We start from the raw sequence: 26,745 nt of genomic DNA on the forward strand, positions 1-26,745 counted from the left end.
TCACAGCCAGGGAAGCACGAGTTAAGAGTCCCAGCTTGGAGTTGACCCACATGACGTGGCTCATCTCTCTTGACCCTCCCACTGCTCCCTCAACAGTGTATTTTTCAATACATCTGCCTGTTGTGCTCCCCACTCCATCTCTGGTGAATCCTCACACATCCCCACATCTGGCTTGTGCCCCAGCTCTGTATGCATAAATCATTTTTTTTTTTAAAGATTTATTTATTTGTGCATACAGAACTGGGGTACAGGCCAGAGGCTCAGGGGCGGTGAGAGGCTTCACCAGAGACAGAGTGAGTAACAGAACAGGCAGATCGACGAAGTACACTGCTGAGGGCAGCAGCGGGCTGGTCAGGAGAGGTCTGCCATGCCATGTGGTCTCCTCCGGGGCAGGCGGAAATCGAACTCATGCAGAAGTGGCTTTAGCTTCTCAGTGCAGTGCTTTAACCCGCTGCGCCACCAGGGAGGGCCAAATCATTTTTTTTTTTTTAATAAATCTTAAAAAAAAAAAATCTGCTAACAGCACTGCTGGTCCAAGCCCTTGAAGGAGTGGCTCTAATCTTCTGTGTCTGACTCTGGGACACAGCCCCACTCCCCAGAAAAAAAAAATCACGAACCCCTCCCCTTCACCACCACTCTTCTTCTTGGTTTGACAGCTCAGGATGCTAGGGCCCTGAGAGAGGAGCCCCAAGTGTATAGCGATGCTCACAAGGGATAAATAGAACTTTATTTTAAATAAACATTTGCACTCTGTACACAGCCCCAGCAGATGCCAGGCTCAGTCATCAGCTGTCTTGCGCACGTCAAAGCTGCCACAAGGCCCACGCAGCAGCTCTGCCAGCAGGGCAAGTAGCTGCCCGTGCTCCTGCTGCACCCCTGGTGGCAGTGCTGCCAGCTCACTGCGCAGGCTCCGCTCCACCATGCGGCCCAGGGCACGGCGTAGCTCCCTCAGCAGCCGCACAGTGCGTGAGTCACCCTCCAGCCTCAGCAGGTCACTGTCACTCAGTGAGATGGTGGCCCGGCGCCCATCATCTGGGGTAAGAAAAGCAGGAGTCAAGGTGAGTCCAAGTCCCTGAGGAGACAGGACAGCCCATAAAACTGGGGTGGAAGGTCTGCAGGTACTGACCACGGATGTGGACGTCCCCATCAGTCAGCAGCAGCACAGCTAGTGGGTGCACCTGGGAGGAGTCCCGGACGAAGACGCTGCCATTGGACTTGACAGCCATAAAATATGTCAGCCACCGGCTCCGAAGCCGTGTAGCCTCCCTGAAGGAACATGGGACTTGGTGAGGCCATCCATCTGGCCCACACCAACTGCCTCACCAACCCTGCCTGCACCTCACCTGTTAATGGTTGACTTGTGCAGCAAGATGTTGCCTGATTTGGTCCTGTAAGTGACACTGTTTGGCTTAAACTTGCCCTGTCGGGTCACCTTGCCCTGCCTCACCTGTAGGGGGGATAAAGGAAAGATGGGTGGGCTGAGCAAGAGTTTGGGGATGGGGAAGTAGGCTGAGGCCTGGTCAAATCACCCTCCCAGAGGCATCACCTGGATGAGGTTGGGGTAGAGACCGGCCATCAGCACGCCTTTTACCAGCTCCTCCTCCTCACTGTACTCGTTGCACTGGGCAGAAGGCAGGGTGCAGTCTGAGGGCTTCCCCACCAAAAAAGCCTCATAAATGTTCTCTGAGAACTGCTTGATAAGTCCTGGGGAGGCAAATTTGGGGTGTCTCAGCGGGCCCCTTGCCGCAAAATTAAGACAGAATTTACACATAAGCCCAGTGAAGAGGGGAAGGGAGTCTACAGAGGCCAGGTACAGGAGCCTGCTAACCATGGATGAAGCGCAGGCTGGGTGCATAGAGTAGGTTCTCCTCTAGGTAGTTCTCACGGGAGCTGCGGTCCTGCCATCGCAGTACTTCCTCCCAGCCGGCTACAGCCCGCACGAAGGCCAGGTGATCACTGCCACTGTCATGGCTCAACAATGCCTTCACCTGGGCGAGGAAGGAGAAAGTACCAAGGTCACAAGGTAGTAGGTAACAGGCAGCCACCTGTGACAGAAGGTATGAGGGAGAGCCAGAGGGTCATGCGAAGGGTCTGGGTCTGACCTTGTCCACCTCTGCCCGATTCTGCAGGCTGCTGCTGAAGGGATCACGGGTGAGGCAGGAAACCACCACCAGCAGCGGGTGCAGGCAACGGAAGATGGCAGCCAGCACTATGGCCTTGGCCAGTCGGGGGTCAGTGGAGATATGAGCCAGTCGCTGCCCCAGAGTGGTCAGGTACTCCCGCTGGTCCAGCACCCCTGCAACAGCTCAGCTGTCAGTCCCACCTCCAGGAGCCCCTCTGCAGCCCAGCCAGGTCCTGCCCCACTCACCAATCTCCTGAAGCAGGATCACAGCCTCATCCACTGCCTTAATGTTTGGACTGTCCACAGCCTTGGAAAGGAACTCCACTGCCTACAGCAGAACAAGCCAGAGCCCAGCATGAGTCTATCCTGCCTCCCCATTCCCAAGGCTGTCCTGGCCCTGCAGGTTGCTGCCATACCGTCTTTTCAGGCATATGGATTTTGGCTTGCAGCACCAGGTTCTCAAGGGGTGTGCGCAGGATCTCCGGCACTTGGAAAGGGACCATTTTCTCCAATCGGCTACGTGGGAATAGGTGGTAGGCAAAGCCTGACTGACAGCGACCTGCCCGACCCCGGCGCTGGATCACGTTGGCTCGTGACACCCACACAGTCTCCAGGCAGGACACCTGGGGGAGGGAGCAGGTGAGCAATACAGATGTCACAGTACATCCTCAGTGCTTCCTCACACCTGGTCTCCACCATAACCCTTTAACAGCACTCTTCCCCACCCCCATCCCTCACAACTTGAGACCTAGCAAGTGTGGCCTTTAGAGACACACAACAGGTCCAAGGCAGATCTGGGCTGGGGCCACCTTGGAGCTTGGGACTTCTTCCCCCAGGGGTTGGCTGGGTCCACAAGATGGGTACCACCTTGGTCTTCAGGTCATAGCGTTCCTCCTTGTGCAGACCACTGTCCACCACATGCACGATGTCATTGACTGTGATGGAGGTCTCAGCAATATTGGTGGCCAAGACAATCTTGCGCACCCCAACTGGAGGCTGCTGGAATATGGCCTTCTGGTCCATCATGGGGATGTTAGAATGCACTGATGGGCGGCAAGAACACTGGTTTTAGGCATTGCTCCCCACAAAACCTCCCTGTAATCAGGGCAGAAGCAAAGATTTTAACCCCATTTTGATGAAACTGAGGGCCAAGTAAACAGGATGCTCAGGGCATGTCATAAAGTCAGCAAAAATTAGTGCAGTATGATCAGAAACCCAGGCCCAGGTCAGTCCATCCCCAAGAACAAGGCCAAAAGTGGTGTCTGAGGCCCATGACCCTTGCACCCAGGCTCTCACCTGGTAGGATGAGGTACTTGCTCTCATGCATGCCCAGGGCCTCCTGGAGGCGTTGCTGCACTCCTTTGATCTCCTGCCATCCAGGCAGGAAGCAGAGGATCCCACCTGTGAAAGAAGTCTGCAGGCATGAACTGGCTGTTCCCTGCAGGTCAAGGAGGGACAGGGAAGAGGGAAAAACACCCACCTGGCTCCCCACGGGCATCTATGTGCAGAACCAGATCAGTCACGAGGTCCAAATCGAGGGCACATTCATCCTCAGACTGGGGTGAGGGAAAAGAGACCAGTGATAGCCCCAGAGCAAGGGGTAGTGCACAGGACATGGCTACCATGAGTCAGTGAGGCTGAATGCATGTCACCTCCAACTCTGACCATATCCTTGCCACCTGGGCCTTACCATTCTTGTTTCTATCAAGGAAACGGGCTTGGGAGATTCACCAAACCACTGGGCCAGGGAAAGGGGAACTGATGAGGGAAAGGCCAGGAGCTCTGGGCAGAAGCAGCACAAAACCTCACCTCGTGGTGCCGGTGCCGGTGTGGGTATTGGTGCTTGCCCAACTTGGCCAGGATGTCCTCCAGGTAGTGCTCCTTGACAGGGTACATGAAGCCAGGAACCTTGATGACAGGGCAGCCACCAAAGTAGCGAGAAAAGCGCTCATTATCGCCTGTGGCGCTCATGAGCACCAGCCGCAGGGCCGGATTGAGCCGCTGCAGGCCCTTGAGCAGAATCAGCAGGAAGTCTGTGTTCACGTCCCGCTCATGAACCTCGTCCACAATGACGTGGCTCACACCCTCCAGGCTGGGGTTGCTCTGCAGCTTCCGCAGGAGTATGCCCACAGTGCAGAAAAGCAGGGCCCCACCTCGAGCTGGGGGCTTGCTTTCCAACCGCACCTGGAAGCCCACATTCCGGCGCAGGGAGGGGCCCAGTTCATGGCTGACCCGCTGTGCCACAGACACAGCGGAGATGCGGCGAGGTTGGGTAATGATCACATTGCAGCGGGCTCCTCTGCCCTCAGTCACATAGCGCTCCAGCAGCAGCTGTGGGATGCGAGTGGTCTTCCCACAGCCTGTGTCCCCAGAGATGACCACCACTGGATGCTGTTCAATGGCATTAAGGATGGTGTCCCGATGTGGGTCCACAGGGAGCTGGGGAACTTCCTGCCAGACTGGCCCTCGCCGCCGCCACAGCTCTAGCAAGCTCTGACTCAGACGCACCTCCTCTGCTTCTGACAGAGGCATGTAGGGCTTGCCTGTGATAGGGTCACTCAGGGGCCCTGAGTCCTTCCCCAAAGGCAGGATGTCATCACTCTGCAAACGGAGCTCTGGTGAGATCCATGAACTGTCCACGGGGTACTGGAATAGAAGAGGTAAGCAAAATGGGTAAAGGGGAACCACCACCTTTCTCACTACAACCAGTCCTTCCACATGATGCACTTGGGTCAGATGTTGTGGCCTAACTCTCTGAGTAGAGGACTCAGGCCATAACTGCCCTGGGGAAAATGGGCAGTTACTATAGCCAGCCTGGTAGAGGCTTTAGGTCTGGAGCAGGTTGGGTGGGTGGGGAGATAAGACATGAGGATGTAGAGTGATCTCTTACATGATTCAGGAAGGTCTCAATCTTGCGGAGGATGGGCTCAGGCACCTGGATGGTACACGGCCGGCGCTGAGTCTCACCCAGCTCACGCAACGAGGCCAGGTTGTACATGGCGTGGGTAAGCGGTTCATTGTTCCGGTCCACCAGGCCCAGGCTCTGCAGAGGGGACATTTAGGGCTCAGTATAGACAGGTTGAGAACCCTAGACACTCAGGAACAACCTCTTTTCTAAGAGAGTTGGTTTTCATGGTAGAGAAAAACTGGAAACCAGAAAAATGGAAATCTATACACACACACACACACACATGAAATTAGTTAAAATTAGCTCAAGCAAAACAAGACCTCACATTCTAAGCACAACAGCGCCAACACCTGCCATGGAGAATGCCACTGAGAAATGTGTCCCTGAGCAGCTGCAAACCGCCCCCATACACACACACCGTAAACAGTCCTATCTAATCTTATCAATTCCCATAGTGGACCTTGAAGACAGCAGGCCAGCCAATTACCATAACACACCTCATAGGTCCCCTCTGTCACCAAAGTGCACCCTATTCCTGCAGCAACCATTCAGGTCCATCTGCCACACCACTTCTCTATGCATAGCACTCATTCCATGTGGCACCCCATTATATAAATGTATTAGAAACTTCCTGTCTACTTAACCAACTTGATAAAAATAAGCCACTTTTTCAGTATAAGCCTCTGAACAAGAAACACTGCATGCATCTTATTTCCCTACAAGCCCAAGGCCAGCTCACCAGAGACAGAACAGGGCACTCAAGCTAATTGTGTAAAACCAATCCTCTGCCCTGTGGTCCTACCACCCTTATTGTCTGGATTCTGCTCTCCAACACCCAAACACACCCTCCTTCAATAAGTTTATTATCCCTCTTGGCTCCTGGCAGAACTCCAGCCTCCTCGCTGCAGAAAAAGCTTCCAACCCTTCCAAGGATCTTAGCACTGCTGCTAACTGGAAGCTTCTCTTCCACCAGAAAGTCCCCAACCTCACTGAAGCTTCTCACCAGTGCTATGTCTATCAGACTAAAATTCAGACCTCCTCAAAGTTCTCCCAATTAGCCCTACTTCCAGTGTCCTGAGTCAGATAATACAAACACAGCCATTCTCTCTTCCATTCTCCAAGCTCTCACAATCTCACACCAACTTTATCTACAATGTAGCTTTCAGAACCAAACATGCACCAAAGTCTTATCTGACCAAGGTAACCTGCAGTATATTGGGATCCCTTTCCTCTCCTCTTCCTGACATGAGTCATCTGTGTGTCACAGCACAACGCTGACTCCCATTACTGGAGCACCAGCTGGCCCCTAAGCCTCTTGAAGGAAACTGCCACCAGTAAGCCACAAAGCCTCACCTTGATGTTGACTCCTCCCACCTTTATCCCAGCTAAATGCTGTATTATTCATCATGGCCACCATGTCCAGGTTACCAAGATCTAGACACTAGATCTGCCACACAACAAAAGCACTGTTTCTCCAAAAGTGTGCTATTCAAAATGAGTCTGTCTTCTCCCAGGTTCTGGGCAACAGTGCTAAGGCAGTTTAGCACACCTGAGGCAAACCACTCTCCAAAGTACTATGGGGAAGTCCTGGGAACAGCTGCTACATGGCCTAACAAAAAAGCTTGGGCACACTGTGCCTGGAAAAGTGGACCAACTCCCCAAGGGTAGCAAGGAGTCCATGACATACACATCATTCCAGGGAGTGCCTTATCTCACCTTCAGTTTCTTGCAGGCCAAGGCAGCTGCCTTATTCTCAGCCTCTGCTTTGCGGCGTCCTTTGGCAACAAAGGTCATGGGACAGGGCCAGAGCAGGGTGAGGGTGGACAGTTTGGTCTTAGTGCCCACAGTATGGAACTGCATGAGGTTCTACATGGGAGGAGAGGTGGTTATTAAAAAGCAGGAAATTAAACATCTGGGCATTCTCACATTGTGAAGAACCCAGATATGGAATTAACCCTCATCTCTCAGCAGGTGCCAAACATCAGTTGCATAAGAAGTGCCACTGAACTGGCAGAAGCAGGAAGCTCCAGGGTAGTAGCTCATGGTCCTGGGCTTGCTTCTCCTGCTATACTGCTATTTTATAGCAGATGGTGTCTGGGCAATGGCTCTACCTGCCTTCCTAGCCCACTGTCTCTGAGCACCTGTGGTGGCAGCTGTAGGCTGAAGCTATCAGCATGAGTGGACAACCAGGCACAGCACCAGAGGGATCCAAACAGCCTTGCACCTGGAGAGAAGCTCTACTTAACGAAAGCCCTCAAGCCTGGCAGCAGAGATAAAATTCACACTCCAGCAAGAGAGCTGCCCACACCCAACCCCCACCTCCAGTCCTGACACCTTTGAAGAGATATGGCTCTTGCACTCTTACTGTTCCCAGCCTGCTCCCCCTGCTCCTATATTTGGACTTCAATTCACCCCTGCTACCTGAGCCTCTCTTCACCTTCCAAGGGCCCCAAGTTCCCATAACTGGGCTAGGCGTGGGCTGGGAAAGAGGTATCTCTGGTTCTGCCACACATCTGTAGTCTCCCACCTACCTAGGCTTGGGGAAAACCAAGAGCTTCCCAGTTATACTTTCCAGGAGACCCAACTTACCTTGGCTGTGGAGGATGAAGTTGCAATCTGAATCACCTTGGCCAGAAGGTTCTTGGGAAGTGGAAACTGCGTCAGAGCCCTAATAGCACTGTCGTCATCTGTCATTTCAAAGGAACCCCCCCTGGGAGGACCAAAAGTTTAAGTGAAAAAGTTTTATCTCCTTCTGAGCCAACTTCACCTCAGGCTCTGAGACCCAGAGGGCTAGGCACTGTAGTGTTGCAGCAAGCAGCCAGGAGCATTGAAAGAGACAGCACGTTGAGCATCTGTTGGCCTGTGATCCTCTCATGGACACAGAACATGGATGATGCTCCCTCAGCTCCCCTCAACGGAAGATAGGGCAGGGGTAAAGAAGAGTAGTTGCTGGGGCTCTGAGAGACCTGAGTGTGTACTTGCGGGAGGTGACATGAGGCTGTTTGTAAAAGCCAACTGCACAGTTAAGACCACTACTGGCTCTCTCCTAAGAACAGGCAAATACATCAATGAATAACAGGGCATGCAAACTGTGTGGATCTTCCCTTCTCAGAGAAGGCTCCCAAGAAACATCCCTTAGTTGCCACCTTAAGGTTCACCCAGCTTCCCTTGCATCTCCATCTCCACCTCCAATTATACCTGGAGTCCCTGAGTGGGGTGTGAGAGTCCTGCTGGGTCATGGACAGGAAGTCAGTGACATCGATGGTCCCTTCTTCTAGCTCTTCCTCCTCATCCTCTTCTTCCTCTCGGCCCAAAGAGCGTGATAGGCCCCCAGGCCCTCCTGGTCGGATACCTTCAGGATTCAGCTGCCGCCAGGAAGTGGGTGGCATGGTGGGTTCTGGACGCCACCAGCTATCAGCCGGAGAGCCAAAGCGATCAGCTAGCACACGGTATTTAGCTGCATCAAACAGCTCATTCCGGGGACCCAGCAGACCCCAGCCCTGGGGGGTAAAGAGGCACTGTGAGGGTCCATACCATCCTCATACCTTAGTTTGCCTGGAATGTGCACAGTTACTCCTTAAGTTTCTCATCTGTAGGAATCATGCTTTTTGACCTGTCTATCCACCTCAGCCCCTTAGTCCAGAACTGGACATAGAGAAAACATTTAAAATGTTTAGATGAAAATAGCAAGGTAAATTCTTATACCTGGTAGATTAAAAACAAAGCCACAAACAGGACAACAGGGAAGTAACTGCACTCACAAACTAATCCAGTAAGCTTCAGTGAATATAGCAATTATGAACTACATATCCTACAGCACAGAACAGATATACTTTCTGACACAGAACCCAACACTAGGACCACATGTTAGAAATAATTTAAACATTTTTGAAGGCACTTATACAGCAATATTATTTGTAAACACATTACAGCTTCATTATTTTCCTACAAAAACATCAAAACATTATTCATGTACAAATCAACATGCAGTAACCTCAGCATCATTAGGATAAGACCTGGTTTCTGCCTTCAAGAAGCAGAGAATCTAAGAGGCAGCATAGAAATGCAGGCAACCAGGGTCTAAGGAACAAAAAATTAAATGAGAAGTCAAAACAATGAATACTATGAATAAAGTACAGGTTTGATGTGAAAGTGGGGAGGCAACATGAGTTGAGCAGGTTTGTGAGGCTCCAGTCCTTTGACAATGGATGCCTGCCCCAGCATCCAGGTTCAGCTCTACAGTCAACACACTCAGCATCCATAGAATCAAATCAAAATTCTTTCCTGTGATATCTAAGACATTGGCATGCTAGCTCCCACCTACCTGTCAATACCATCTGACCAGGCGCTCAGAACAAACATTCATGTTCCTCTCAGTTGATCATATATATCCTGGTTCCATACCTCTGTATCCTGATCCATTCCTGGTCCCTGGCAAATTTCTAAAAATAAGCCTGCACTCTTCAGGAGGCTGACCAGCACTTCATTCCTCATGTGTTCACTTCCCTCTGGGCTGCGGCTACTCTAACAGCCCTCTCAATTACTTGTGTGTGAGTGTTGCTGGCACCTTGAACAAAGCGTGAGGGCAATACTTAATAAAAAGGCTACAGACTCCAGAATAGAGGACTCATAACAACAACAACAACAAAAACCCAGTTTAAAAAACAGGCAAAGGATTTCTCCGAAGAAGAAAATTTCTCACTTTTGGCATTCTGACTTGGTAGCTCTTTGTTGTGGGAGGCTCATACGCAATGTAGGGCATTTAGAGGCACCCCTGGTCTCATGCCAGGAGCGTTATTCCCAGTCTGGCCATCACCAATGTCTCTAAACACAGCCAAATGTCCCCTGGGGTGTAAAGCCATTCCCAATGAAGTCCTGAAGTAGAGCAATCCTATGGGAGATGGAGACTTCTGAGACATTAAACACAGAAAGGATGGTAGAATCTATAAGAAGCTTCCTGGGGGAGAAAAGAGAACTCTAATGTTTACAGAAGATGAGCGAGAAGATGAGCTTTGGATGAACCAGAGAGGAGAGCAAGTATAACCCCAGGGCTGAAAGATAACCGAAAGAGCTGCCTGGCAGTGCCAAAGCCTCAAAACATTCAAAATGAAGGAAAACTGAAGAGACTGATAAGTCTGAAAAAAGTTATTCTAATCGTCAAGAATCACGCAGCAACCACTTTGTGGATGTGTAAGTAACCAGCAACTGTGATTGTGGCTGTGACACCAGAGTGGAGAAAATGCAAACCACAAACAGAAAGTTGCTGAGGGAAGTGATCAGAACACTAAGTATTTCTGAAGCCAACAGCAAAGAATCAGAAGAGGAAGGATCTGAAAATCAAAAGGGGACAAAGGAGAGATACAGAAAGGGGAGAGACAAAAAAGGGAAGGGCTTTGAGGGAAGGGGTAAGTAGAATTTCTTCCTCAGAAAGAGGAAAGACAATGCAGATTTGGAGCCCATGAGCCAAAGAAGCTCATCCTATGCCCTGTCCTTGTCAGAGCAGAGATGAAGACCTAGGAACTAGAGGAAGGTTCAAAGCTGGCAGACTCATAAAGGGACTCAGGATGGATGGAAATAGGTTGGTGAGAAACAATGCAGGTCTGATAAATGCTGGTAAGCCAAAACCTGAAAGTTACCCATATCCTACCACTGGGAAATGAGAAGTTACTAGTATGCTTCCACTCCAAAAAAGAACTTGGATTACAAGGAAAAGCCAAATTAAAGAGAAAAAACAGAAAGCAAAATGGCAATCTACCCATAGTAATGTACACAGCAATGTTTTCCATAAGGGTTTCTTCTCTGTGGTTTCATAACCACAAAAAGTAGATTAACTATGGTGGCAGAAAAGAAAATTTCCCTCATTGGCTAAGTAAGAATGGAACCATGCACAGGGTGGGAAGTGTTCAGGACAGGTGAATGGGTGAATAACCTGTCAACCTCTACCTAGATGCATATGGCACCAGAGAGACCATAAGAACAGTGGCAGGGGATTTCTCAGGAGAGATCTACATGGCTTCAGCCAGGGGAGGGTCACCTTGAACAGCTGGCAGGCCGCGGCTGCAGCCTGCCGCTCAGCATCAATCTTCTTGCTGCCATAGCCTTCTACCTCCACGCTCTTAGGCCACTTTATGTGGAGGGTGACTTTCTGGAGAAGAGAAGAGAAAATCAGGACGCATGCCTCTCCAGACTACAAAACTGTTACAATCACATGAAGAATCAACAGCAGACCTGCAGACCTCATAACAAAGTAGAGCATAGAAGAGAACTCCAAACCCATCCACACTCATCTAACTCTCATTTGTCCCACCTCAAACTGTTTTCCTTCTTCAAAGTGCCATGTTCTAGCCAAAAGGTAAGCTGGGACCCATCTTTATCATTAAAAATCTTCATTCACAATAGATTATATGCATACTTCTGTGGATCCTAGAACCCATAAGACCCTGAGCACAGGATTGTCATCATCCACTCTAACCTTCTGCAATCCTAGTTAATCTTCTTAACTTTTTTTTTTTTTTCATTTTGCAGTCCTAGTTAATCACAAGGGGGGACCAAAACCTGGAATCAGTGCAGAGGTCTGTCTTACACAAGATGAGAATGCCTCACTTCACCTGCCCTTTTCCTAAACCAGGTACTTCTTTAAACCTAACTTTGCTCTGTAAAGTTGTTGATTATTTTCAACTTAGAAAATTCACACATGGTGACCTGCTTGACACAGAGATAAGAGGGAGAGGAGGGCACCCACTCTCAATTCTGAGTCAGATCAACAGTTCTCCTGGTCACCAAAAGAGTTACCTTTTTCTTGGGTCCATTTGTGTGCACGTAGACCAGTTTGTCTTTTGCATGTGAAATGCCAAGGGCTCTTCCAATCACACTGTTGAGAAGGTTTTTGGGCTGTGGAAATTCTTTTAATAGGTCCCTAGAAGCTAGGAAAATAAGAACAAAAGCATTATAGTTGTTCCTTTTCTTTTGAAAATTCAGTGGGATGTGTTAGGGAAACCCTGGGCTGGATATTAAGGATGCTGGCTCAGGACCCCAAACCACCCAGGATCATTTTGGAAAAGGAGGAATGCCTTTAAGGTTTATAAGTGACAGCTAGGTCACTTGCATGACCATCTCCTAACAGTTCTAAGACCCACACTGGGGAATTAGCCAGCACCCTCTTCCCCAGCCAAGCTCCTGATTCAATATATCAGCTACAGAGGCTACATAGATAACTACCCCCTCCCCTGTCTGATGTCTAAGAAGGCACTAAACAAACAAAAAAGTCCACTGCACACACAAACTGGAGATCAAGACAATGCAAGGCTCCTCCTAAAATAAGACACATAAAAGGAAGAATTGGCTCTGGAGTCTGTCAGGCCCCAACTCTCAACAGTATTTTGGCATCTTACAAACGGCCTCCCTACAATCAGCCTCATTTTCTAGGATACTGATTAGGGACCTCCATGACTGAAATACAGGCTATTCTTCCCTGTTGTTTACTGGAGTCAAGGGGGGACAAGAAGTTTCAGACACTGTAAGAATTGCCTCACTTTTTCAAATCTGTACTTTGGATTAGTCGCAGAGCACAAGTGGGTGAGACATTCACTATCGGCAATCTGTCCCAGACAAAGGGCTTAGTCAGGCCATGGAAAGCCCACTGTGAGGGAAAGGGCCCCAAAAACCTTTCGAGAAATACAGGGTCAGAAATCAAGAGAGGAGATGGAAATCCTTCCCATTCTCCAATCTCTGGCATTACACTCAACTTTAAACCAGCCCCAAATAGGAACTTTCTAGGGATCCATACACGTACATGTGCACCTGCAAGGATTACTCATAAATCACCTGAGGAACTCTTCCACAGTCCTTGATACCCTGATCCCCACACGGTATTTTAATATTGGAAGAAGGTTCTGTATTTTGAAAAACTCCTCTGGGAGTTCTGATGTAACTCTGCTGCAGGGGTCCAGGCTGGTTCATTGGAACAGATTCCTGTGTCCAATGGTCAGGAGGAAGGATTCTGCATGACCCAATCTCCCTGTAAATGATAACTTACAAAGTAACTTAAGAATCAGGTCATCAAGAAACTGCATGTAAGTCAAATCAAAGAGGTTTGATGCAACATAGAGACCCAACAGTACTAGACCTACAAGTATAAACAACAGATGTGCACTAGTACCCCATCCAGCTCTCTGAGGTGGCTGAGGCTGGTCCTCTATCCATCCATGATGGACAGAGATGCTCTCCCCAGTTTCACTTCCTGTATCATTCAGAAGGTACAACGCTGTGGTCCACTGGAGTCTCTAAGATCCTGAAGTACCAGGTGTAATTTGAGATCTTTCCCACATTGGTAAGGCTTGCTAAGCCTTGAAGCTCTAACCCCAGGACACCCATCCTAGCTGAGGCTGGACTTCACCAGTTTTCCCAGAGTCCCTGGAGGTTCTACAACACAACCTGTCTTTTGTCACATGCGATTGCTTTACACTTAGGTGGGGTTCATCTAGGCCTGAGCTACATTTAGCTTGATAGCAGTAGGGCTGCGACCCACTGGCGCACGGAGGTCTCGGCGGGGGCCAGGGGGTCGCCAGGCTCGACCCAGGCCTGAGCTGCCACCCTTACACTGTCAAGGGCGCCGCAGCCCGCCGCCCCCACCACTGCCCTCACCGTTCACCATGTTTTCGTCGCTTTCCCTGGTCCCACCTCGAGCCTCCCCTGCCTCGACCTCGGCCACCTCTTTGTTGTGCTCCGGGCGGGCGCAGCCTGATGAGAGGCCGCGTGAGCGTCCCTGTCGCCCACTGGTGCGGGGACCCGGCGGTCGCAAACGCGGAGAGACGCCGGCAGCCAGCGCCATGAGCCTCTTGGCCGCCGCCATCGCGCTCCCGCCGGCCTCTGCGGCCCCAGAGTCGGGCGAGGACCGGGCAGGATCGCGGGAGCGGGCGGTCGAATGTTGTGCGCCCCCTGCTGGCTCGGCGGACTCGGACTCGGACCCGAGCGAGGCAGCGTGGCTGCCCATCCGGAGCCAATCTCTCACAGTCCAGGTTCCAGTCAGGGGGTGGGCAGGCCAGGCCTCAGCTCCACCCAACTGAAATCACTCCCCGAGTAACAGTGAGCTCCTCTTCTGAATCTGAAACAGGAAGCTATCTTGGGAAATTGTGCAGGCTTCAGCAAAATCTTCGAGGAAATGAACTTGAATTCTTTTTTAGGTCCAATCCTTTGCTGGTAAAAAAAAACCTCACCAACCCATGACAAAAATTGGCTTGCACTTAGACTAAAGAGTGTAAGAAAACTGCTGAACTAGGGTACTCTCATTTAATGACTTACGAAATAAACCTGGTGAAGAAATCTAGAGACAGGACAAGGAAGATCTCTTGAATATAAGCAAGCCAGATTTAATTCCCAAAACTGGAGTCGAAGGTGAACAATATCCAGCTTGAACATTGTGCCTAAGAACTGTGATCATCCACCAGTGAGAATATGAAGCTGCTGTTTCTTCTTTGAAAACCAAGTAAGTTCTGTATCCAAACCACTATGACTGGGCCCTAGCCAAGTCTGTTCCACTTCTGTCACTTATGACACTGAGGTGCAGGGCTTTGAGTCAGCTTAGGAATTACACTAGCTGAGCCTGCACAGAGACAATGAATGTGACTGCAAGCAGCCTCAAGTCTCAATCCCTTGGCCAGAGGCTAGCAATGTTGTTAGATGATAATTCTAGATCTGATTCAAAGGATACCCTGGAGAACTTTATAAAACACTGCTGGGAGCCACTTCCAGAGCTTATTCATTAGGTCTAGAATCTACCTTTTTAATAATTGCTGAATGACTCTGAGGACAGCTGACTAACGGTAAAAACACTAAAAGTGAATCCTAATACTTGGGCTTTGCCCCTACTGCCACCTGCCGGCCATGAACCTTGGGCAATTTCATCAAGAGGAAATTAAAACAAAATTGGTATAGCTGTGGTTAGTATAAAATGGGAAGTCCTGGAAAGTGGCTTTGATTTGTTAAAGAAGTCACTGTCCTCTGAGGTCTGAGACAACCCAGAATGGTCCTCTTAGAGACAGACCTAGGGCAGTGTGGAGTAGTTTCAACTCTTCCACCTCCCTTTCTTCCTCACTGAACTTTAATCGAGAAAGTGGCAAAAGGGTCTGACCCTAGGCACTTGGCAGCAATGGTTGACCTTTCAAGAAGACACCATTAACCACATCAAATACCCCCAGTCAGATGATTCATAGTAGGATGACAAGATCTTTGGGATAAAATATGACTTGCCCAGGGCTTTAAATCTGGTCAAGTAAACTTTATAATTTGTCAAGAGCTAAAGCATTCACCTAGCTTCAGGAATAGTTTTCAAGGATTGTTGGCAGCCCAAATTCCAGAAGAGGCCAGAAGCTTATGAGAGCTAGTAGTGGTAGCAGTGACTAAAGCCAATCTGAAAGCCAAAAGCAGAAAGACCACATGTAGAAAGTGGGTCTGGGCCCATCCTGGTGCTTCAGGATATAGCACTCTGTTCTGTCACCAAATCTAAGGTGAAATGTTAGGATTTTATGGATCTTTTCCCAACTCGGCCAAAGTAGAAAGATACAAACAAAGCAGTATTAGCAATAAATTAATTGTTTAAGCTGAACAATAGGTACACCGGGACTCATTATGCTGTTTCCTCTATTTTAGAAAACATTTCAAACAAACACTTGATATTGTAGAGGAGGAGGGAAGTATCAGTTGATGTCAACAAACTCCTTGGGTCTCATGGAGCCTTATCCCCTTTCCCTACCCCACTTATTTCATGTGACCTCTAACAGTTGACATGAGCTTGAGCAAGTATCTCATCTCCACAAACCTCTTTGCCTCTTGAAAAATTCTTTGACCAGCTCTTGCAAACCTTCTGGATTCTGTGGTCTCCGCAATAGTCTAGAGCCTAGGATGCCGAATACAGCTTGTAGACCAAATCCACCACCTTATGTATTCGTAAAGTTTTACCAGAGCCATGCCCTAGCAAAGGATTTTGTTACGTATTATCTATTACCACTCCCACAATGGCAAAGGTAAATAAATGGCTGCAAGAGAAATCATGTGGCCCACGAAGCCTGACTATTTACTCTCCGACCCTTAAAGAAAGTTTTCTGACTCCTGGTTTAAAGGGCCTTGAAGAAAGTTAGAAGGGCCTTTGCATGTCCTCCTTCCTCTCCACCAGCTGTATGCCTTCTCCCACTCTCCATTTTTGGGGAGAGAAAGTTGACTCCTTTCCAGGAAAAAGGAGGTATGTTCTGAAAAGAGAAAGGGTTTACTGGCTCACAGAACTCTCCATCCACTTTGGAATCAAGATATGCCAAACATCTGGCAGCATGCACTTACGGTACACAAGATCTGCTGAATACACAGGAGCATCTCTTAGGAATCTAAACTTTGGAGGACCTAGGAAGAAGCAACAGGAGGAAGCTGAAAATACTCCAGAGTTTGGGCAGAACAGGGAAGTTCTGGAGGAAAGTAAGAAGGATCAACAACACCTGAAGAAACCAGAGATCAGCCAATGCTCTGTCAACTTAAACACAGATATTTTATGGGTGGTCAAAATGGCAAGAAATGGTTCACCTGGTTGGCAACAAAAAGGTAAAGGAAGCCTAGGAGCCAGGTGGGGACACTGACTATCCTACTCATTGTCACACTTTCCCATTCATTACTGGAAAGTCACAAGACCCCTGGAGAGAAACCACTACACCTAGGAGAAGAAAACCATTTGTATGAGGGGACAGATAGGAAAGACCAGTACTGGTCCCCAGGATCCTACCAGAAGGATCATTATCTCCTGTCACTTTTGTGTACCCTACCTCTAGATCCAGGTAATTGGGGAAGATTCCCAGGAAAGGCTTAGAAGTGAACTTAATTTATTCCCCTTTTACCTTGAAAAGAGGGATGGGTAAGAGGTTGATAGTAGAGAGAGAAAGTATACTGGGAAAGAAGGTTATCATCTTTTCTAACTCCAAGTCTTACTCTGCTGGGCACTGTAACCTATTCAAGTAGCCATCATCTTCTAAGCGCTACTTAGAAAGAGTGTTTCTGGCACCTATCAGAAACACTCCTTCTCAAGGGCAGAACACTAGCAAAGCCTCTAGGAAATCAGAAAGCAAGGCAGAAAGTTCCAACAGTCATATGTGGACTAAGAGGTCTGTTCCTTCTGCTTTGAAGAAACACAGCTAAAAGTGAGAAAGAGAACGAGAAGGCAAAGATGCATACACCCATGGGTGTCTTCTGTAGGCACAGCTCTGAGGAAACAATAGGGCTAAGGTGGGCTGGGCTCCTCTGAGGCAGACAGCACACAGAGCTTGCTGGGTAACCCTAGGGCGCAGCTCCCCCTCCGGAGTGCAGCTGCCTTCTCTGCATGTGCTCAAGGAGGTACTGCCTGGGTAATCCCAACTAACCATCTATACGCTTAGCCAAAGCACATCTGACACTCTCAGAGCCACTCACCTGCCATGTTGGAAATGTTAACGTTCAGCCTTTTCGAGTTACAGGGCATTTTAAGAAAGAAAAAAAAAAGGGCAATCAACTCTTGTTTTGGCAACTGTAGGGGGTGGCATTTCTTTAATAACCTAAGTCAAATGGTCAGAGGGGCCATAAGTACTTATTTCTGTACTGCTTCATAGTCAGGGTCACTGCCTTGGACGGTGCGTGTAAAAGCTGCCTGGAACATGGTAGCAGCATGGGCTGCAGATATGGAGGTGCTCTGTGTTCCCCAGACCCTTCCTGACTTCTTGACCTTCAAAGCACTTTACAGACAGCCTAAGGTGGGTATTACATGAAGGTATGATTCTATGACCTAAAATAGTACCTATCCACTAGGCAAGTGGGGGATCAGTGCGAACAGCAGCCAGAAGGGCAGAAAAGGGCAGCCGGGTGCACTAGACTTAGACCTAGTGAAGAGCTAAATCTAAGGGCACTCCCTGGTGGTACATGGTGTAAAAGTGCAGCACTTGAAGTTACGTGCAGCCAGTGCAGCATGAGTTCACTCCCTGGGGCAGGGAGCTGACCCACATGGCACAGCAGACCTCTCCTTTCTCTCCTGCTGCTCTCCTCAGCAGTATGTTTCAGTCATTCTGCTTGTTCTACTCCCCACTCTGTCTCTGGTGACTCCTCTTACCCCCCCCCCCGAACCTGTGGCCTGTTATGCATAAATAAATAAATAAATCTTAAAAAAAAAAGAACTAAGTCCAAGTGAAGAGAGGAGATGCTCATAGGCAGAGGTCTCCCCTGGGTCCAGGGTACCAATGGGACCTTGGATGAGCTGTCAGTTATCTGGGTGCTGTGACATTGTCCCCAATCAAAAGGAACGCCTACCTTGCTAATTAGACTAAAATGCAGATTTTCATGTCCGTAAAGTGCTTTGAGGTACTAGGGGAAGAAGTGATTCACTGGGTATCCCCAAAGCCTCCAAGATGGAGGGCACGGGGCTAAGTCATTCCTCTCTGTGCTGCCCTGCTACAGCACCCTGCACTTTTTAAGCCACCTATGCCAGGGATTACCTAGGAGCCTAGCAGACCCAAGTCCTGCAGATTTTCCACACTGGCACTGAACACCCAGACTGAGCCTAGGCTCTGTTCCTGGTAGCACAAAGAGACCCAATGAAATCATAGGGTCTGAACCATTTGGCCAAGGATCATGAAATAACCCAGAACTTCCAATGATTCTCCCTGAGGGCTCTAACAGCTCTGCTACCCCACTCCTCCTCACTCATTTTCCAGAGGCCCAGGGCCCTGACATCCAGGCTCCTACTGTGCCACCTCCCCACAGACCCTGGCCCAAGCTGATGCTGGAGGCAAGACTCCTCCCTTACCTCGAGAGATGGTCCCTCCAGGGGCAGGGTTGACACACATGGGTGGAAGACGGGGTGGGGGAAGTTTGCACTGACGCTGTCTGTGCTGGGCCCGATCTGGGAAAGAAAGAGGGTATCAGGGCAACATATTTTCACCCTTTATAGTTACAAATCTGACTGGCTCACTTTAGAGCATCCATGAGGAACTCTGGGCAACAGAGCTATTAGACAGTATCTGGTTCTGAGAAACAGCGCGATAATGCCACACTGTCCCTCATAGATGTGGCACGTGATAACCTGGAGTCCTCAGTCGCTCTCTTAGTCACCCACTCAGTATACGGCTCCACAGTTTTCAGCTGTGAGGATGGCAGGACAGCCATGGTTGAAAGCTGACAGTCATGATGCCATGTCATTCCCTAGGTGCTTCCACTAAGTTGTCTTCCATTTGTGGTAGCTAGCCCTGTGTCTGCTATGGGCTCCCCAGATCTCAAATTACTGTTTCCCTCTAAGAACAGGGGAAGAAAGGAACTGACTGACTGTGGCATCCTCCTTAAGAACCAAGACCAGATCCACACATACTAGCTTTCTCCTGCTTTCTAAAAGTTAACGATTTGCCACCCCAATATTTCCATTTAATCAGAGATCAAATCTATGCTTTTAAAACATTTTTATATTGCATCATATATGGAGATCTTATATACATAAACTAAAATTAAGACATTCATGAATCTTCCATGGAAAGGTGGGAATATTTGGACAAGCAAGATTTATGATCTTTAAAACCACTTAAATGGCAAAAATGTCAGAGCCTCACAGTTGGGGTAAAAGGTTTATAAGCTCTTTGTTCTCTTTGTCCATAGGTCTCCATATATTAAAAGGGACAGGAGAGAAGTAGGGAGAGACAGCATACACACTACATGCTTGAGAAACAGCCTGTTCTGCTTCAGAGATGTCCACTTCTGTAGTGCAAATTAGATCATATACAAATGGAGAATAGGGAAGAAATATCACTAAACATAAGAGTCTTTGGTTCAAATGTAATTTTTCCATGGTAAAGGAACTCAAAAAGCTCAAGTGGACTGTAATTTTCATCAGGAAAAAAAAGCTTTCTTCCCAGCTGCAGTTTTTAAAAATTTAAGAACTATATTTTAAAAAGTTTTCAAAACCTGAGTGCATGGAGACGGTAGAGATATAGGTGTTCACTATATAATTTTCTCAACATTTCAGTATTTTTGAAATTTTTCCTAATAAAGTGGTAGGAAGGGAAGCAAGCACCTGCAGTCAGGTCTTCATCCCCTGCAAACCGAGCTGCACACATTTTGAATGCAGCCCCGCTGGCTCAGTGCTCCACTTCCATCTGAGCTGCTCAGCAATTGCCAGTGCAGTTCTCATTACAACACCCTTAGTACCTTTTTAGTATCACCCTGAGTTGCCGGCGGAGGTGGTCCGAAGCATTTTCCCAGGCACCAATGATTGCTTTTTTTCAAACTCTAGTCATAAAGTTGCAGCTATACTGTCTCAACTCCACTTTTCCAATAAGCCCTCTAAAAACAGTAGAGGTATGTAATTAAAAAAAAAAAAAGATATATAGTGTTATGGCAGAAATGCCTCTACAGTACTCTGGAATAAAACCAAGGATTGAGGTTTATCTTGGAACCAATTCCAACTCTGCCTTAAAGCTAAGGTCGGAAATGACCAGTTCAATCTCTCCATTCCTGTTCGAGTAGGGTTCTCAGTCATACTCATGGATGAAGAACAGAAAAAAAGAATAAATAACTTGGTGATTATTATCTTATTAAACATTTTCAGTAAGGAGAGTAAAGCTATTACAATATCACAGCTATTACAATAACACAGTGCAGTGGGTCTTCTTCTGACCTAGTATATTAGGAGGAAAATAGTATATTCTTGCTGTTTCTCAAAGTTTTATGCTGACCACAAAAGACTAAGCTTGTTCTTGTGACCTGATTATGATGGGTTTACAGCTGAGAGACAAGAAACTTGTGTAAAGATGCTGGCAAAGGCTATAATAGGTCACTTACCAGGTGCATGTCTGTTAAATAATAGGAAGAATGAAAGCCACAAGACCCAATGGGCCACCCAGACATGAGGGACTGTTAAGTCCATTACTATTAGAGACACCAGTGACCCATCCCATTGAGACAGTAAGCCCCTGAGTTCCATGAAGCATCATTGAAGCATAGCTTTCTCTACTCTGGTGTCTTGTATACAGCAAGCGTTCAATTATGCAGCCATATAGCACACTATAGGGTGAGGGCAGGTTGGGACTCTCCAGCAAAACATCACAAGATTGAACCTCAAATAGATTAACATGTTCACAGTTATCAAGGACCTGCCAACTCTAGGACCTCAACCTGACTAGGGATGGACCACAACCAAATGTCTTTCCTATAGTATCTATAGTATTTACTATACCCCTGAACATAGAGCTGGGAGACAGGTGAGATAATTAACCCCCAGCTTGTCAATGAGGCCAGATTTGAACCTTAGAGTTTGACTCAGTTCCGCACTCAAGCTTTACACTACAGTTTCTCTCAAAAGTCAAGACACCCAAGGGAGTTCATAATCTCATCACAAGGAGCAAAATAACATAGAGAAACTCCGTAAGAAATAAAGAGCAGACCTATATAACAATAAAAGTGTCATAAGGCTGCCACACATGACCAGCTACCTAGGCCATGAACAAACGACAAGTGATACCAGCACACAGAAGATGGAGAAGGTATTCCACCTTGTAGTAAGGAAACCATGAAAAGATAAGTTTGCTTGAAGGAAAATATTCATGGCAGTGACTCTGATTAACAGCTTTTCCTTAAACATTCAAGCATAAAAATGGTTGTCAGAAGAAATATATGTTAGAAAAGCAAGGCCCCCAAATCAAATCAAACCACATTCTGTACTGGAGCTACTTACTTAATATGAATTGTACGTTTATGAGGTATCAACTTCTGAACTTTTTTTTTTTTAAGATTTTATTTATGTATACAAGAACTGGGGTGTAGGCCAGAGGTGTGGGGGCTAAGAGACAGAGACAGTGGGAACAGAACAAGTAGATTCACTGAAATACACTGCTGAGGGGAGCCGCGGGGAAAACGAGAAGTCTGCTGCACCATGTGGTTCCGTGGCTGGGGATCAAACTCATGCTGCAGTGGCTGCGGACAGTTTCATAGTGCTAAGACTTAACCTTTTGCCCCACCAGGGAGGCCTCTTCTTCTGAACTCTTTATATGTGTTAACTCACCTGACCCTTGGAACAACCTCAAGGTTAGTAAGCAAACACAAAGCAATTAAGTTTACTTAATTTTTAGTACTGTCCACACTAACCTCAATTTCAATGTCTCCTTTTCAGACAGTTAACTAACAAAAGTAGGATAACAAATTAATATTTAAATGGAATATGAAAACAGAGTGGCTGAAGACAAAAAGGCAGGAAGAAGCTGCTTACACCCAGCCCTCCTCCTGGCCCCATTCAATGGGTTACATCAGGCACCTTTCTGGGAAAACAATTTGGAAAGGAGACAGCAGTTATGGAAGGCATGTTATGGTTCTCATTTATCTGTAAAATATGGGCAAACAGGAACCTGCTCCCCTCAGCAGTATATGTCAGTAGACTGCCTGTTCTGCACTCCACTCTGTCTGTGATGTAGTCTCTCATCCACTCCACACCTCCTGTCTACAACCCAGTTCCTGTATGCATAAATAAAAAGAAATCTTCAAAAAAAAAGAAGGGGTTGGGGTCCAAGTACTATACTGGTAAAGCAATTTCACAGCCTTCACAGTTGCCCATCACAGGGAGAAAGGGCATGTGGTTACAAGCACAGTTCTGTTACCTTTTCTGAATGAGTCCAGGCTGAACATTTCTGGCCAGGAGGGAATGCTGGAATCCTAAGAAGAAAAAGGACCAAGAGGCAATGGTTAATATTGCTGGTCCAGGAACCCACACAGAAGACTTTAATAACACAGCATTGTCCAGAAGACAAAAAAATGAAGCTCTTCACTAATGAGCCCCAACTGCTGCTCCCAGTCTTAAGGATGGAAGGGCCAGCTCCACTCTAGGGTAATTACATGTGTTCCTTTCTAATTGAGAGCTTTCTTCTTTTCTCCATCCTAAACTGCCTGTGTCCTGCTAAACAGAAGGGAATGCATTTCATCGTCAGAGACATGTTTCCATCTCATCAAAATACTTGCTGTTTTCCTGGGACTCCTAGAAGATGAAATTCTATATGGACTAATTTTCTCATATGACATCAAGAAATGGGACTGATGACTGCCTAATGGACAAACTGGTTTTACTGAGTTTTTACAATACCTAATCAACCTCTCAGGAATGGCATTTGACTGACAGTATCAAAAAGTAACTGTAGAGTGATTCAAAATGAAAAGCTTTTCAGGGTAGAATCTCTATGAAATAGCAAGTGTTAAAGATTAACTGTCGGTCAAAAATTTTGGTGCATTTTGCTCATTATCATATTTTACTGAGGACTATACCTAGAGATTAAAAAAACAAACAGATATAAGTAACAACTGATTTAACAATTTTGTTTTTAAGAAACATTTAAACTTACAGATGTTTTTTAAAATGTAGTACTCCTGAGATAAATACAATACTACACCACATTTTAGCAAATCAGGAAAAAGTCTAACATTACTTGAAGTCTAAGGGGGCCTACATTCCTTCTCCTGAATGCTAATCCCTCTCATTCTCAAATTGTGGGGAGTTGGGGGTAGAGGGCTGACCTGGGGCCGAATCTTTCAGGTCCATAGCAGGTCTGCCCTGATGGCCTCCTCTCCCCCAGGGATGCCGGAAATTTCAGCCGATAGGATATGGTAGCTCAGAGAGAAAACTTCAATACAATATCAACAATGATACAATTTACTGTAAGAAATTACATTCTATAGACTCCTTCTATCCAAATTAAAAGAAAAAGGGTGTAATTTTAGATTCTAATTTTAAACAAAACCTGATATTAAGAAAATCTAAAACATCTAAGTGTATTATTTAAGAAACAACATGTGGTCTTGTTAAGAAACTGTAAGTTAATTTGCTGGTAAAAAGATTCTTGATTTTGTTTTTAAAAAGCTTCTGATCCTCTCCATGCCAATCAAGGCTCACAGAATACTATCTTCTATCCTTATAAAAAAAAAAAAAATGAGATTCAAGATAGGATCTTTTAGAGATATTTTACAGAGTTCCAGAACAGGATCCAAAAGAAAGCAGAATAGGATCCAAAAGAAAGCGGTCTTTCTTGTACTACAATATTATTGGAAACCTTAATGGCTGAGAATTTCTATTAATTTAAAGACAAGTATAATAATATTATGCCAAGATTTTTTAACTCTAGGTAAAGTCACTATGGGATGATTTAAGGATTAAAAGATTCCATAATGACTAATTAAAAACAATACTTTTTCCAAGACAAGCACAAATAGATTTAATACATGCCTTTTGCTTTATAGTGTGGTTGCTCATGACACCCACCACAGCTTTGTGTGCATGGCTAAATATACTTACCTTACAAAAGCAGTGATGGTCTCAGATTTTGTAGGCTTTTGAACTGAAGCTGAATTGTCTCCTTGCTATTCCTCATCACGAGGATGGGCCTCCTCCTGGGAAGTACAATGCTGGGTCACTAAAATGATGGCCCCCTCGGGGAAAGAAAGGTGGTCCGGATCACTGAAATTCATTTACTAACTCTAACAACAAGGACAAGTTTTGTTAGTGGCATGAAACACACAGACAGGACACACAGGCTCTACTTTAAGACCTGCCATGACCCACTCTAGACTAATGGCTCACTCTAGTGTAAGCTGTCCCACATTAGTCCCTGTCAGGTACCTAGGAAGAAACATGGTAAAGAAGAATTTATTGTCCTAAAAGCATTCTCTCAAAACCCAGAGCAAAACCTGCTTCAGTTTTGAGTTCTATTTCTATAATCACAGTAACATGAACCTATTTAAGATAAAGAAACTCTTCCAGATTGAGAAAATAAATGTTGAATACCATGTTTATAATTTATAAAGGACTTCCACTGTCTATCTCATTCAATCTATACAGTTATTTAGAGGTAGGAATTATCTTTCCCAGAAAAACAAACAGAGGCAGATTTTCCCAGAGAAAATTATACAACTTGCCCAAATTCCAAGGTTGCTTCAGGGAAGAATGGCAATCTGTCCTGGCTTCCATTAGTTGAGCTCCAAAGCTTTCCAAATTTTATACTACACTGCTTTTCTTATTTCTGTATCTAACTGTTGCCTAGATGTCACATGGTTCATTCTTTGAAATAACACTTTTTATCGACATCTTCAAAAGTTGAAAAGGCAAGAAGGACCCAAATTATAAACTTTGGATCACAGCTACCTAAGTTAAAACACTTGGAGAGTAAATAACTTTTGGAGGTAAAAGACCTACACAGGAGACTGCAGCCAAGAATATATTTCTTGCACCTGAAACAACTGTACAAATAAAGAGCACTATCAAAAAAATGTCAAAATCCCAAATACTGTACAAAGAAAAGAATCCTCCCTCCTGGAAACTCTAAGGTTTAAGTAAATTATAAGATGTGGTCAAGACCCACAATGACAATGTCTTCAAAAAAACTGCAGAGGAAATGATCAATGTCTCCTGTCCCTCTGGCCAGTAAGATGCAACCCAAAACAGGTCTGCATCTGGCCATCTTGCAGCTCACCTGCAACAGTGTATGGCAAGCTCTGATGGGTTTGTGGTTGCAAAGAAGGTTAATCTCAGTTTTGCAAAATTACAATTAAGATGACCAGTGTTGCCACACCAGGACTAGCTATACAGTATGTTAAGGCTATTCTCCTGGCTTGGGGTTTCTGAGGACCCCGGACTCCAGCTCACGGCAAACAAAGGACCCAACATGCATTAGGTCTTCCCCTGCGAAATGGGCCAAGTCACCACTAGCAAACAAAGAACACCTCACCCCTTGGCCTCCCCCAGTGACAAGGTGGGTGCAAAAGGGGGTAAATCAGGGGGACCAGAATGCACCAGGCCTCCCTTTAGACGAACGGTCCAGACGGCCCGGGTGGGCAGACAAAGGTCCCAGGGCACTCCGGGGGCTTCCTTCAGGCCCTGCCTCGAGAAACGGAGCATCCCTTGAGGCAGAGGAGTCCTGGCGCCAAAGAAGCGGCCACTCCGCGGTCCCCGCGGAGTCGCTGGCTACCAGGCCCGCCCCGGCGGACCGGTCTGGCCCCCGCCCCCGCTCCGGCTCCATGGCAACGGCAGGCCGAGGCCTGGCTGCCCAGGCTCGGCCCGACCGGCTTCCCTGGGAGGCCTAGGATGCCCGGCCTGCTCCTCGGGCCCGCCCGCTACTCCGCCCCACTCTTTGCCAAGCCCGCGGTCGGACCCGGGCCTCTCCTCGCGCCGACCACCCCCAGCCCCGGCAAGCTCCTCAAGGGGGCACGAAAGGGGAGAATAAAAAGCCCAATTCACCTGTTGTTACAGATGTGAAACAAGCCACGGTGCACCGCGCATGAGCCGCGGGCCCCCCCAACCTCTGCGGACTACAACTCCCACCAGCGGCGGCGAGGCCCCTTCCGGGTCCTGCGGCGGAAGTCCCGCCGCAGTCCCGGCGCTTCGAGCCCCGCGCCCCCGGCCCCTCCTCCCGCGCCCGACCCCACGTATCAGCGGCTCCGGACCTAGTGTCCCGCCCGCGCCTCGCAGTAGCCACCCATGGCTCATACCGCGCGGGGCGGCGACCCGCGGCGAACCCCACGCGCTGGCCGAAAGGGGGCGGCAGTGGCGGGCGCAGGCGGGACTTCCGGCGGTGTCGCGAAGGTGGCGAGCGCGCGGGTAGCTCCGGGGTCGCGGGGGAGAGGGTCTGGGCGGCTCCGGCCTTCACGCCCACCCCCTTTCCTCAGCGCCTGAGCACCGGGCTGCTGAATCTCGAGC

At 47.6% G+C, this 26,745-nt stretch overlaps 1 protein-coding gene across 8 annotated transcripts; it reads right to left on the minus strand.

The window, feature by feature from the left end:
• Positions 1-704: 704 nt before the first annotated feature.
• On the minus strand, positions 705-26,381 carry DHX30 (DEAH (Asp-Glu-Ala-His) box helicase 30). 8 transcript variants are annotated; one of them, XM_012720412.1, is made up of 24 exons: positions 26,287-26,381; positions 24,349-24,443; positions 23,574-23,680; positions 22,667-22,721; positions 18,838-18,933; positions 17,475-17,503; positions 11,823-11,953; positions 11,065-11,175; positions 8,229-8,530; positions 7,620-7,740; positions 6,747-6,896; positions 5,013-5,165; positions 3,932-4,768; positions 3,603-3,678; positions 3,419-3,523; positions 2,990-3,165; positions 2,539-2,745; positions 2,369-2,450; positions 2,103-2,296; positions 1,829-1,988; positions 1,547-1,704; positions 1,344-1,447; positions 1,127-1,266; positions 705-1,032 (listed from the first exon to the last, which is right to left on the minus strand). In XM_012720412.1, exons 3-24 carry the CDS (start codon positions 23,596-23,598, stop codon positions 779-781), a joined length of 3,666 nt encoding a protein of 1,221 aa, XP_012575866.1. In that variant the 5' UTR covers positions 23,599-23,680; positions 24,349-24,443; positions 26,287-26,381; the 3' UTR covers positions 705-778. The 8 variants fall into 8 exon arrangements, with proteins under 8 accessions (XP_012575866.1, XP_012575867.1, XP_004676277.1 ...); XM_012720413.1 differs by having other exon boundaries at positions 24,349-24,530; positions 26,287-26,358; XM_004676220.2 differs by lacking the exon at positions 23,574-23,680.
• Positions 26,382-26,745: the final 364 nt, after the last annotated feature.

The sequence above is a fragment of the Condylura cristata genome, unplaced genomic scaffold, assembly GCF_000260355.1.
Source record: "Condylura cristata isolate star-nosed mole 26May11 unplaced genomic scaffold, ConCri1.0 scaffold00004, whole genome shotgun sequence".
NCBI classification, from domain to species: Eukaryota; Metazoa; Chordata; class Mammalia; order Eulipotyphla; family Talpidae; genus Condylura; species Condylura cristata.

Bases quoted from the DNA above. Each gene is read 5' to 3' on its own strand.
- DHX30 (XM_004676218.2), bottom strand. From the start codon at position 13,881: ATGGCGGCGGCCAAGAGGCTCATGGCGCTGGCTGCCGGCGTCTCTCCG. The intron at 11,176-11,822 runs GTAACTCTTTTG...TCTCTTCTCCAG, and splicing joins CAAATGGACCCAAGAAAAAG to AAAGTCACCCTCCACATAAA. The intron at 3,524-3,602 runs GTGGGTGTTTTT...CTTCTTTCACAG, and splicing joins AGATGCCCGTGGGGAGCCAG to GTGGGATCCTCTGCTTCCTG.